This window comes from Canis lupus, chromosome 32, assembly GCF_003254725.2.
Source record: "Canis lupus dingo isolate Sandy chromosome 32, ASM325472v2, whole genome shotgun sequence".
NCBI classification, from domain to species: Eukaryota; Metazoa; Chordata; class Mammalia; order Carnivora; family Canidae; genus Canis; species Canis lupus.
In genome coordinates this window covers 37,777,668-37,790,339 of record NC_064274.1, presented here as the reverse complement: position 1 = coordinate 37,790,339, position 12,672 = coordinate 37,777,668, and the positions used below count along the sequence as shown (strand labels likewise).

General features: G+C 35.9%; 1 protein-coding gene across 4 annotated transcripts in view; it reads left to right on the top strand.

Moving 5' to 3' along the window:
• The window catches only part of SEC24D (SEC24 homolog D, COPII coat complex component), a 105,627-nt gene that overhangs the window by 48,748 nt on the left and 44,207 nt on the right, over nucleotides 1–12,672 (top strand). For all 4 annotated transcript variants that reach the window (XM_025466005.2, XM_035709744.2, XM_025466003.3 and 1 more), the window contains exon 9: nucleotides 10,965–11,103. In XM_025466005.2, coding sequence (XP_025321790.1) covers nucleotides 10,965–11,103 — 139 coding nt within the window. The remainder of the gene's footprint in view (nucleotides 1–10,964; nucleotides 11,104–12,672) is intronic.

Sequence of the window (12,672 nt, the reverse complement as noted above, 5' to 3'; positions counted from 1 at the left end):
GCAGATTGGACTGCATAAAGAACTATTCATTTATTCTACCTTATTCCAACAAGGATTTAATTCAACAGATGTTTATTATTCACCCAATATGTGCCACTTACCATTATTGTTATTTGAGATATGTACGTGAACTACACAGTTAAAGATCTCTGCCCTCATGGAACTTATGTTTTAATGGAGAGATAAGGCAGTGGACCTCATATTGAGAAAATGATGTAATATGTGGAAAAAGGAAAAAGCAGAGCAGGGTTAAGGAGATGAAGGCTGCCTGTGGGGAGGGATAAATGGTAGGTTTCAGATTAAATAGAGTAGTCAGATAAGCCTGATTGAGAAGATATTATTTAAATAATGCCTTGGCTCTGTTTTTTTAAAACTTTTTGAGGAACTTCCATACTGTTTCCCAGAGTGGCAACACCAGTTTGCATTCCCATCAACAGTCCAAAAGGGTTCTCCTTTCTTCACATCCTTGCCAACAACATCTATTGTTTCTTGTGTTGTTGAATTTAGCCATTCTGATAGGTGTGAGTGAGGTGGTATTTCATCGTGGTTTTGGTTTGTATTTCTCTGATGATGAGTGATATTGAACATCTTTTCATGTGTCTATTAGCCACCTGGATGTCTTCTTTGGAAAACTATGTATTCATATCTCCTGCCCATTTCTAGGTTGGATTATTTGGTTTTTTGGGTATTGAGTTTGATAAGTTCTTTATAGATTTTGGATACTAACCCTTTATCTGATATGCCATTTGCAAATATCTTCTCCCATTCCGTCAGTTGCCTTTTAGTTTTGTTGATTGTTTCCATCTCTATGCCAAAGCTTTTTACCTTGATGAGGTCCCAACAGTTCATTTTGTTTCCCTTGCCTTGGGAGACATGTCTAATAAGTTGCCATGGCTGAGGTCAAAGAAGTTGCTTCCTGTGTTCTCCTCTAGGATTTTGAGTGTTTCCTGTCTTACATTTAGGTCTTTTAACCATTTTGAATTTATTTTTGTGTATGGTGTAAGAAAGTGGTCCAGTTTCATTTTTCTGCATGTCACTGTCCCTTTTTCCCAATACCAGTTGTCGAAGAGACTTTATTCCTTTGGATATTCTTTCCTGCCTTATTGAAAAACAGTTACAAATAAAGCTACCCAATAACCCAGAAATTGTACTACTAGGTATTTTTCCAAAGGATACAAAAATGCAAATTCAAAGGGATGCCTGTACTATCAATAACAGCTAAATTACGAAAGAGCCCAATTGTCCATTTACTGATGAATGATAAAGAAGATGAGGTATATATGTACAATGAAATACTACTCAGTCATTTCAGAAAGAATAAAATCTTACCATTTGCAACAACGTGGATGAAACTAGAGTGTATTAAGCTAAGTGAAATAAGTTAATCAGAGAACGACAAATATATGATTTAATTCATATGTGGAAATTTAAGAAATAAAACATGAATAGAGGGGAAGGGAGGAAAAATAAAATGAGGTAAAAACAGAAAGGGAGGCAAATCATAAGAGACTCCTAACTACAGAGAACAAACTGAGGGTCAGTGGAGGGGAGGTGGTGGGCGGATGGATTAGATTTGTGATGGGCATTAAGGAGGGCATTTATTGAGATGAGCACTGGGTGTTACATGTAAGTGATGAATCACTGAATTCTACTCCTGAAACCAGGCTAAATATTAACTGACTTGAATTTAAAGAAAAAAATATAAATAAATACTTGACTCATGCATAGAGAAACATGTTTTTAAGGTGTTTTCATGAGTACATAAAGAAGTGAAATAAATGGAAGAAAGACTTCGGTTAACTTATAATTCTGCCCGAGAAACAAAGAGAGTGTGCTCCTAAGCTTATTATTTTTAACACTTTCATCTTTAAAGTGTAGTATTTTACAACTTTCCTTTAAGGAATAGAAAACTGCCAATTATTTTGTTAGGAAGAAACAAACAATTTTATAGGGTTTTTAGGTCTAAAATGTATTTTCATCCTCTGTGCATTCTTACAGCAAATATGTCTCCTTCAAGTGACCTATAATTAGACAACAAATATAATTCTCTCTTAGAGATGAAAGATAATATAATTAAGGTTTAAAAGAAATGTGGGAAAATCTCTCTCAACTATTGAATTTCTAAATATCATAGCTCCTTGGGAAGAAGTGTCTTACTCAAAAGTTTCCAATATCTGTTCCAGCAAGAAAAGTGATATTGATCTTTGCAAATATACCTTTAACTTGAAAGACTGCATCAGTATACCCAATCTAAACAGACCGTTGTTTTAGCTTTAGAACCATTCCCTACCATTTATAATCTAGTCATGAACTAGGAATTGCCATTTAGGAAAACCGAAGGGCTCTTCTCTGATAATTATTTTCTGTTCTGAGACTATGGATGCTCTCTTACCAGAAGCAGCCCTTCTTTAGACTAGCATATGGTCCAACTTGACTTTTCAACTAAAAAGCCCTCCTGGCATTAGAGGCCCTGGGTAGAAAGGTTACAGCTGTATCTGCTTTAAGACACTTTTGGCTATTGCAGGAAAAGAGTCTCCTATTTGTGCATATTTTGGGATGAACTTTAGCATATTAGGGTTTATCACATCCAGATGTAATGTTTTGTGGTAGAAGAACTGGCATATATCCTCAAGTTTAAACATGACTTCTTTCATTTTTAATTTTTTTTTTGTAGTTCAGACTTCTTTCAAATCAGTTTTTCTCTTCTTCTGTTTCTTCCTCCTTATCAAGTCATTAAACAAATATTTTTTTGAGAATTTACTCTGTAGTTAAGGCCCTGGGGATCAGCAGTGAACCTGAAGCTTACATATTAATGAGTGAATTTTTTAAGTTAGAAATTTATTTTGGGGTTCATGAGTGGCTCAGTTGGTTAAGCATCTGACTCTTGATTTCAGTTCAGGTCATGATCTCAGGGTTGTGAGACTGAGCCCCATGTTGGGCTCTGTTGGGCTGGAGCCTGCTTGAGATTCTCTCTCACTCTCCTCCTTACTCTCCCCATCTCTTAAAAAATTTTACTTTAAAAATTAAAGCTAAACTATTCAAACATCTTTTGAATTTGTTTTTTCAGTTTTATGAATTGAAAAAAATACAGGAGATTATGAAACAAATTCTAGAAATCACTCATGCTAATTGTAAAACATTATAAAATTCACTAATTTATAAGCAAGTTTCAAAACCTATGCCAAATATACTGTTTTTCTAAAGACATCATTTATTTACTGAATGGTTAAATCTCTTAACTATCTTTTGTCAGAATCGTTACCATGTAATATAACAACTGATTGGAGGTAGGTGTGTGTGTGTGTGTGTGTGTGTGTGTACATGCATGTACATGTATGTCTTAAACATGGCCATTCGGGACATACCTTTCCACAGAATCAGTCTAGCCCTCCTCTCAATCTCCCTTCAGTTCAGCTGATTTAGGATACTTGCTTATTAACTACCAATATACCCAAGCTTTTCCTCCTGTGTTACACTATTTGGACTAATTGGAATTTTCTTCTTCTGTCAGTGAAAATATAATTCCCCATAATTGCTCATCTCTTCCTTGAAAGAAGCTTTTATTGACCCCCTGCCCCCCACAAGTGATTTCTTCTTTTATTTGTACTTTGCGCTTAAACAGCTATCAAGAACTGCCCTGAGTTCATGACGGTGTATTTGAGTACCTGATAGATATTTCGTTTGTTCATTCAAAAACTGTTGACTGCCCACTCTTTCAGGTATTGTGCTCTAGGAAATAAAACAATAAACATGTTAGACTTGTGAGTCATGAATTGAGAATTTAGTAGTGATACTGAAAAGTAAAGCTGTATGTTGAGTGCTGTCAGATTCAAGATAATTTGGGAACATACAGTTGAAATGTCTAAGCCAGTCCTCAGGATCCAGGCTGAGACTTGGTTCCAGTTTAGACAAAGCTTCTGCCAAGTCAGGAGGAGAGAGGGACACCACTTCCCTTTGTAACATGAGAGGGAGAGAAAGGAAAATTAAATATCTAGCTGGCAAATTGGTAGAGGGAAAGTCACAAGGGAGTTCCTTTCTGAGGTCTTCTATTTTCTTTTTGAACAAGGAGGCAATATGATCTGCTAAGATAGGTGGAAAGTGAGCTTATTTGGAGGTTGAAAGGTATAAAGTAGCTCCTATAGAGAGAGAAAAAGAGAAATGACAGAAGACTTTTAATAGTTACCAGGGAGCACTGAGGGCTTGGTTAAATCATTAGACCACGAGTAATGATGCCTTTCTCTGAAACTGTAGGCTTTCCTGTAGGAGCAATCTACAAAGCAGTTTCTGTGTGTATAGCACAGAGGAGGCAAATAGGTGGAATAAATGAATGAGAATTCAAGCTGCAGCTCTGCAATTTATTGGATAAGTCACTTTTCAATACTGACCTTCCATTCCTTTCTGAACCTGTGAATGGTTAATTCCCACCTCCAATGTTGTTAGTGCCTCAATATCAAATTGATATTTTTATGTATTTGAAAGCATTGTAAACTACAAATAATACAGATAATAGTTATGATCTTACATATAGGTTTGCATCAGTAAAATTTTTCAGAATTTTCCATGCTTGATGCACAAAACAGACACCCCCCCCCAATATAAAGGACCCATATCCAAAACTAAAAAGGTGTTCAAATCCAATGTGAGTTTTAAGATAGCTCTAAGAGTAAAAGTAAGCTAACAGTGATTTTGAAGAGAAAACTAAAAATCGACTTTGAAGGACACTCTAACAAGAGGATACTTTTCTGGAAATATGAAAACACAAAGTTTTAGGTTTATAAAAGCCAACTAAAAACATCCTTAGAAAATAGAAGTATATGCTTAGAATTAGTACAATGCCTTGAATGTTTTTATTATCAGGCTCTTTCTTTTCAGAAGATGCATAACAATTTTAAAAGGCATTCAGCAAATATTTTTTCATTCTGTATTTGCTATTTTAAAAAGTCAAAACACTACTGCTGTTTAGAAATTGTATGTACAGTAAGTAGCCTATTGCTCTATTCCCTTTCTTTCAGTGTATGCTGACCAAATGTCATATACGGCAATACTAAAAATAGAAAACATATACAAGCTGCTTCTCATTTCTCTTTCCTGTGGAAATATCTTTAATAAGTGCACTTGATACAGACTCTCTCTTCATTCTAGCTTCTGGGCATAATCCTTTGGAATCTAACCCTGCTTGCCTTCCAGCATGCCTAATAGTCTGAATGTTTAACATTTTTAAAGGGTAGTTGCTCATCACAGGTTCTGGATTATCTTTTCACATACCATTTCCATGCTTCTACTTACATCCCCCCAATTAATCCAAGTTATCAACTGACCTCTTCTTGATATAGAACCAAAAAATAAGCAGCGCTCCAATCCCAAGAAGTAGCTGCATGCCAAAATATATTTGATATTATGAAACTATTGCTGCTCTTACCTATTTGTAGTGATTTACCGAGGAATATAATTGATGTCGAATGTGACCCTTTATCAGTTTGGGGGACCATGTTACATTTCAGTAGATCATCTTACTTTAAAACTTTTGATCTGATTTAGGACCCACTTCAAAAATTTTTCTCCCTTTACCAGTAACTATTTAGCTGAGGTATTTCCTTCAGGCACTAAGTGAGGTAGACTATTGGTCGTGTTGAGACAACTGTATAGTCCAGGAGACTGATTATTTTCTCTGGTACTTCTATTGAGGGACATAAAGGGAGAAAAAAGGGAGAGAAGTTAAGTCTATTTTAAAACTGGAAGATATATATTTTTTCAAAATTAGTAAATATTTAAAGATAGGGAACAGTAGGTAGTTACAGAATTTATGTGCATGTATTAAAACTTCTAGAACCCTTACTTAGAACTGGTGCTGAAAAATCAGGAGCAGGAAATGGGGCAATGGGAGACCGTTTTCACCCAGCAATATCTGGCTATGAGCAGTGTCACCTTCCTAAGTCCAGGTGTTCTGAACTCTTCGGATTTGACTTCTCTGTTCTATCCCTCCCTTCATCCACACCACTGCCTGTGATTTGATGTTCCAACAGGTAGGTAGATGTTTGCTTTAGAAAATAATTTCTAGGGGATCCCTGGGTGGCGCAGCGGTTTGGCGCCTGCCTTTGGCCCAGGGCGCGATCCTGGAGACCCGGGATCGAATCCCACGTCGGGCTTCCGATGCATGGAGCCTGCTTCTCTCTCTGCCTGTGTCTCTGCCCCGCTCTCTCTCTCTGTGACTATCATGAATAAATAAATAAAATCTTTAAAAAAAAAAAAAAAAAAAAAAAAAAAGAAAATAATTTCTAGGGACACCTGGGTGGCTCAGCAGTTGAGCATCTGCCTTTGGCTCAGGTTGATCCAAGGGTCCCGGGATCAAGTCCCACATTGGGCTCCCTGCATGGAGCCTGCATCTCCCTCTTCCTATGTCTCTACCTTTCTTTCTCTCTCTGTCTCATGAATAAATAAATTTAAAAATCTTAAAAAAAAATTTATTGGGGAGCTTGAGTAATGCAATCAGTTAAGCATCCGACTCTTGGTTTCCACTCAGATCGTGAACTCAGGGTCCTGAGATGGAGCCCTGGTATTGGCCATCCTCAGCGAAGAGTCTGCTTAGATTCTCTCTTTCTTCCTTGCCCCTTGCACTCACATGTTTGCACTACCTCTCTCTCCAAAATAAATAAATAAAAAATCTAAAAAAGAGAAGAAATTTCTCCATCACAGTGTATTGCTGAGTATTATGACCGATTTTGCTTTGTTATTTTGGCCTTTAATACTAATGTGGCAAATGGGAAGTGGACCCTGGCAGTGGGAGCATCGCTTCCTCATGCCCATCTCTTCCCAGGTCATCTTTAGGTTGCCTGCTGTACTTTGGGGCTGCCTATTTTCCCACATATAGTCAAGGAAAAGTTGGTAGGGGATTAGAAACTTGAAGTTTTTCTTGGCTATTATCATTGGTTATTTTGGCACCAATAATTTTGGCAAATTCTATAATTTCTATATAATTTCTATACAATTTATGGTTAAGGCAGCCTTTCATGTTGTTTAAGTTTGTTCCATCCAGAATATTTTTAACCATGATTTAATTTTTTTCAAAAGAGTTTAGGTTTCTTAATTTTGTGACAGTAATAGCTGATGTAAGTTAAGTGTTATTAGATTCACATAAAATGAATAGCATAATTATCTTGAGTATTTTATTACCTACTGAGTAAATGAGTTTTATTTTTTAGTTGCACAGTGCCATCTACTGGATTGGTGCTGCAAAAACACTCTCATGTTTTCTTTAGTTTCCCAGGATTATAAACAGCTTTTAATATTGAGGTGCATTGTGGTATTCATCTCTTATCTAAAAGAGAGACTATCTAGCAAGACTTTTGTATTCAGACTTTTCTTAGTTATATAGATACCAGACAAAGCTCATAGTCTACAAATCTTAACAATTCTTCACATGGGATCTTTCTACATTGTACTTCATTTTCTTTGAGTATTTTTGCTCTGGGGATGCAATCTGAATGGTTTAACATTGCCTTTTAAGATAAAGAGAACTTTTATTAATGATTAATTCCCAACTATTCTTTCTATTCCTTATTCTTTTAATTGCATATTTGCATGCTTTTTCTTTAATGTCTTTTCTATCCTGACAGGCTGAATGCCCTACTAACACATATAATATACCCAGCACCTACTGTACAGATGTTAAAGTTACCTGAAAAAAAGGCAGGAATACTTGAAGAACTGATTATCTACTAATATAAGAAAAAATTTTAAATTGTAGTGGTAGTACCAAGGAGTTACTGTTTGATACATCTTGTTGTCTACTTCTTTTACTTGGGAAACTAACCCCCCAATTTTTTGTTTTTTAAATTACTTCTATCATTTTAACACTAAACTCAATTTCTCAGTGAGTTATATTCTTTCTTGTGGTCCAGAGTGGAGCATGGTATTATACATGTACAAAAAAGAGGAACATTTTACTCAATTAAAACATATTAATTAAAATTAGTACAAATAAGGTACAAGTATAGCCCTGGTAATCTAAAAACTACAAGCCAAAGATTCAAATACTATTTTTCCCTCTTCCTCCCTCACCGCCCCCATCACTTCCATGTTGTATAAACCGATGCCACACTGGACCAGAACCACAAATAGCCAGATGAGGTTTTTAGAGCCAGTCTCTCCATCCTTTCACTTTTTCCCATTGAAGAGAAGAACAGAAAAGAAAGAACAGGCAGGAATATATCAGAGGCCAAAAGATTAAAGCACAGTTATAAACAAAATTATAAAATCTGAAAATGTTAGTGAAGTAAATATGATGTAATGTCCATGGTGAGGAAAAAAAACCTTTGAGATTTTTTGGGAAATAATTTGATTTTTTAATGAAGCTGTATACACTAAAGTTGAACTCAGAAGAAAAGTGAGATTAGCTATTTATGAGCTCACGCAGACTACTGTAGAGCAGATAAGCAGACATCTGGAGAGAGCAAAGAAAATCTCTGATAGTTTTCAACATGGCCTGAGAGAGATGAAATAAGGCAGTGTAATTTAGAAACCATTTGAGTCCTATTGCCCCAAAAGAAAATGTAAACAGTTAAAAAGCTTTTAACATTCTTTACTGTCACCTCAATTGTCTGAAGACCTTACTTACCAATCCATCATCCAGTTTCCAAAAGGGTGAAAACAGAAAAAATGTGAGTGTATTTTACAGCCTAGATACAGTCATTGCTCGCCTCTAGTTTATTACTAGACATTTATTTTTGGTTCTGCAAGTTTGAATCTGCCAGGACTGGAATGCTCAGGTGTTAGCTGTCAACAGTTTCACGGTAATTTTAAGCTGGGCCTGCCTTTGGGTAAATCATATCGGTAAAAATAAGGTTAATTTTCCACCTATTACCTCTGCTTTGTCTGGCAAATAATGGCATCATATTTCTAAAGTCTCTCAGAGAATTGATTATAGTCTTTGAACTCTCAAAATAAAAGGGTGAGAAAAGTAAAGTTGACTGGAGTGCCGGCGAATTGCAGACTTTCTGGTTTAATTTTTGAAAGCATCTTCTGATTTCAGAAGTTGAAGCTGTAGAATAAAACAGCAACAAAGTCATGACTGATAATTGGAGTTTTGATAAAAAAAAAGAAAAGCTATCTTATTATTACATTTTTGTTATCTTTTACTTCTCATTCTAATTCTCCATTCACTATCCTAAGAATTTCTGGTTGGGACCTGCATCTTTTTGTTTGCTTCCCTTCAGATTAGTTATTATTATTATCACCAGCTAAAGAGGACAAACACTTGTCATTTTTTGCCTCTTAAACATGGAGTATGTGTTAAAAAATATTATGTGTCAGTATTTGAATATATATACATTTAAGTATGTATATGAAATGTACATTTCAAATTCTTGGGGAGGTTTTTAAAATCTTCTGTGGCTCTCAGCTTTAACCATTAGATTATATCAGAATTTCCTGGAAGGTAGATTCCCTCCTTCTAGATAATTTTAACAGTGGCAGTTTACAGTAACAAGTTCGCTAATTAAATGTTTATATAAAAAACAATGCCTTTAAAAAAAAATGCCTTTAGAACTCAAGTATATCTTAAACTTATCAAACTATAACTCTGCTGTTAAATACACTCTCTCCTGAGCTCAGTGATTTGGAGAGACAAAAGGTTGTTCTGTATAGACATGACAACAGTTACCTTATGTATTATACTAAACCTATCTGGTTTCTTTTTTTAAAGATTTTATTTATTTATTTGACAGAGCGCACAAGCAGGGGAATGGCAGGTAAAGAGAGAGGGAGAAGCAGACTCCCCACTGAGCAGGGAGCCTGATTGAGGGAGGCTCAGTCCTAGGATCCTGGGATCATGACCTGAGCCAAAGGCAGACACTTAACCACTGAGCCACCCAGGTGTCCCATACTAAACCTGGTTTTTGTTGTTGTTGTTTTCTACTGTGAGACCTCACAACTCATTTCTGAAATTTCATCAGTGGATTAGTCTTTACACTGAACATCTGGACCAAGGCAAACAGTAAAATCTCAGTTTTCTAAGTTGAGTAGAAAATGGCTTTCTGACCCCGCCTCATCCACCACCTTCTTCCTCCTGTTCAGGTCTCCATTAAAAAGCAGTCTGCTTTATTTACATCCTTTTTTTTTTTTTAAGAAAAACTTAGTTGACGTGCCAAACCCTGTAATTCTTAAGCTTTTCTAGAAATGTTATCTTTAAGGGAGATTTATAAAAGCAAGAAGAAACTTTGTGGTTTTATTCTGAAAGCCAGAAGAGTTGAGAAACAAGGCCGACTCTAATGCTGAGCTTTTTCGCTTTCAAGCTGTATTATGGTTTCTATGCATGTTTATGAGGAAGAGGCAATTGAAATATTTATTTTTTCAGTTCTGGCAAAGTATGACCAGCGCCACTGAGAGTACATTTTGTCATGGGATAAAGAAACAGAAAAGGCAGAATCAAGGTCTTTGCCTAAATAAGTGAACATTACCGTATTTCTTCAGATAGTTGGATTTTTGAAGAGACATTTCATATTCTTTGATGGAACTATCTAAACAAACTAGAACTCTATACAAACTAGAGCTTTTAAAGTCAAACCCAGTTCACTTCTTTATTTATAAGCAGTGAACAAACTTAGCAAAATATGTGATATAAGGTATCTAAGATATTTTTAACATAATGCTTTACTAAATATTATTGCCATCGTTATATTTTCTCTCTGCCTTCACACACATACAGATAAATATATATGCACATATACATATAAATATGCATATGTATTCTTATTAATGAGGCAAAAATTCAAATTAATTTTTGTTTGGGTATTTCTTTGAATTCAAGAGGTATCAAGAGAGGCACCATTGCCCTCCTGGTGAACATCAAGAGTTAAAAGTTCCTTAATGGATGCCATTGCCACTTTTCAAATTACAATTATTGCATAGCATTTCTGAAGTACCTTGAGATCCTATACCCACCTATTTCTTCATTTTACTTCTTATAGACTCCCCTTTATTTGGTAAATCATGGAGAGAATGGACCAGTCAGATGCAACAGGTGCAAAGCCTATATGTGCCCATTTATGCAGTTCATTGAAGGAGGAAGGAGGTATCAGTGTGGATTTTGCAACTGTGTGAATGATGGTAAGTGGTGCCAATAAATGCTTATTAGTAAGAGCTCTTTATTAGTTGAAACATATTGTACTTCTAAGCTTATGGGAAAAATATATGTTAAAGCTCTTAGTTATAAATGAGCTTTTCCTAAATACCGATGAGCTCACATTCAAGAATAACTCAGAGGAATAGCAAACAAACAAACACAACCTCTCAGGCATATCATCTGTAAACATGAGAGGTAAAATTTTATTTTGCCTCCAATTGAGCCTTTGTAGAAGGGGATTGAGACATAAAACTACTTACCTACTTTTGAGTTTTACAAGAAACAGCAGCTTCCATGTGGGAAATTGTATGTACAACTTCATGCATTTATATGAGGCTGAGAGGGACATGGTGGTCCCAAATGGAGCATGTTCTGGTTGGTTTTCTTCTACAGACATTATAAAGAAGAAATTTTATTGTATCTGTTTTCAGATGATACGTTGGAGAGACTTCTTTCTTTCTTTATTCCTCTGAGTTATTCCTGAATGGAAGCTCATCAGTATTTCGGAAAAGCTCTGATGTAACTAACACATACAGACTTTTTCTCCCTCAGCTATGAACGTTGGATTATTTAAGAAGGAAAAAAAAACATTATTTTGAAGGGCTTTTCTAGATTCTTTATATTTTCACTTTCACTCCAGTATGAATTGACTGATGTTGAAAAAAATTGCAAACTTGCTAAGAGCAACTTACATTCATTATATTTATAACATGTCTTAATTTTTAATTTTTTTGGTGCTAAATAAAGCACATACCAGCTGAAACATTCCCACATTCATTTACATTTCTAGAGTTTTTCTAGAACCATGTGATGAGTATAAGAGCATGAACTTTCTACGTCTTTTCCTCTGTTTCTTTTCTTCATAGACATGCTTCCCTGCAGGCCATTAAATCTGAAGAATGTTTAGCACTCTGCCTAGGAGCCATGTCTCCTATGGCTGCTGACTACTCCCTACTGACAAGTAGAGCTAGGGCACAGCTTTCTGCCTATGTGATTACATTCATGGCATCTCAACTCTGTGAGTGCTCTCTGGTGGGAGAGCTCCTTGTTTCCTCACCCCCTTATTACAGAGTTTGGTTTTGTCCAGCTTAGAGGGCCAGAGACTAGCATTGTGAGTCTTTTGCACAAGAACTTTGGTCAGTTCTAAAACATGACTTGCTATGGAGCGGAATCACTGATTTCTAGGCTCAACTGAAAAACAGTGGTCCTCTTGGGATGTCTCTCTCCTTGCTCCAACTGTGGCATTCACTCAAATTGGGTATCCCTATGAGACCAGATTCTGTTGGTCTGTCATAGTTCACTTACCTCTGTTGAGACTGTCAGTTTCTCACTTCCACAATCTTTACAAGACATTGAATTTTCCAAATTTCAGAGATCCATATGTACATATGAATGTTATAAAACTTGTTTGAAAAGAAATGACCAAAAAAAAAAAAAAAAAGGAAGAAAAGAAAAGAAATGACCATGTTATGGTAAGAAAATAGACAAATTGGGCAGCCCAGGTGGCTCTGGTTTAGCGCTGCCTTCAGCCCAAGGTATGCTTCTGGAGACCC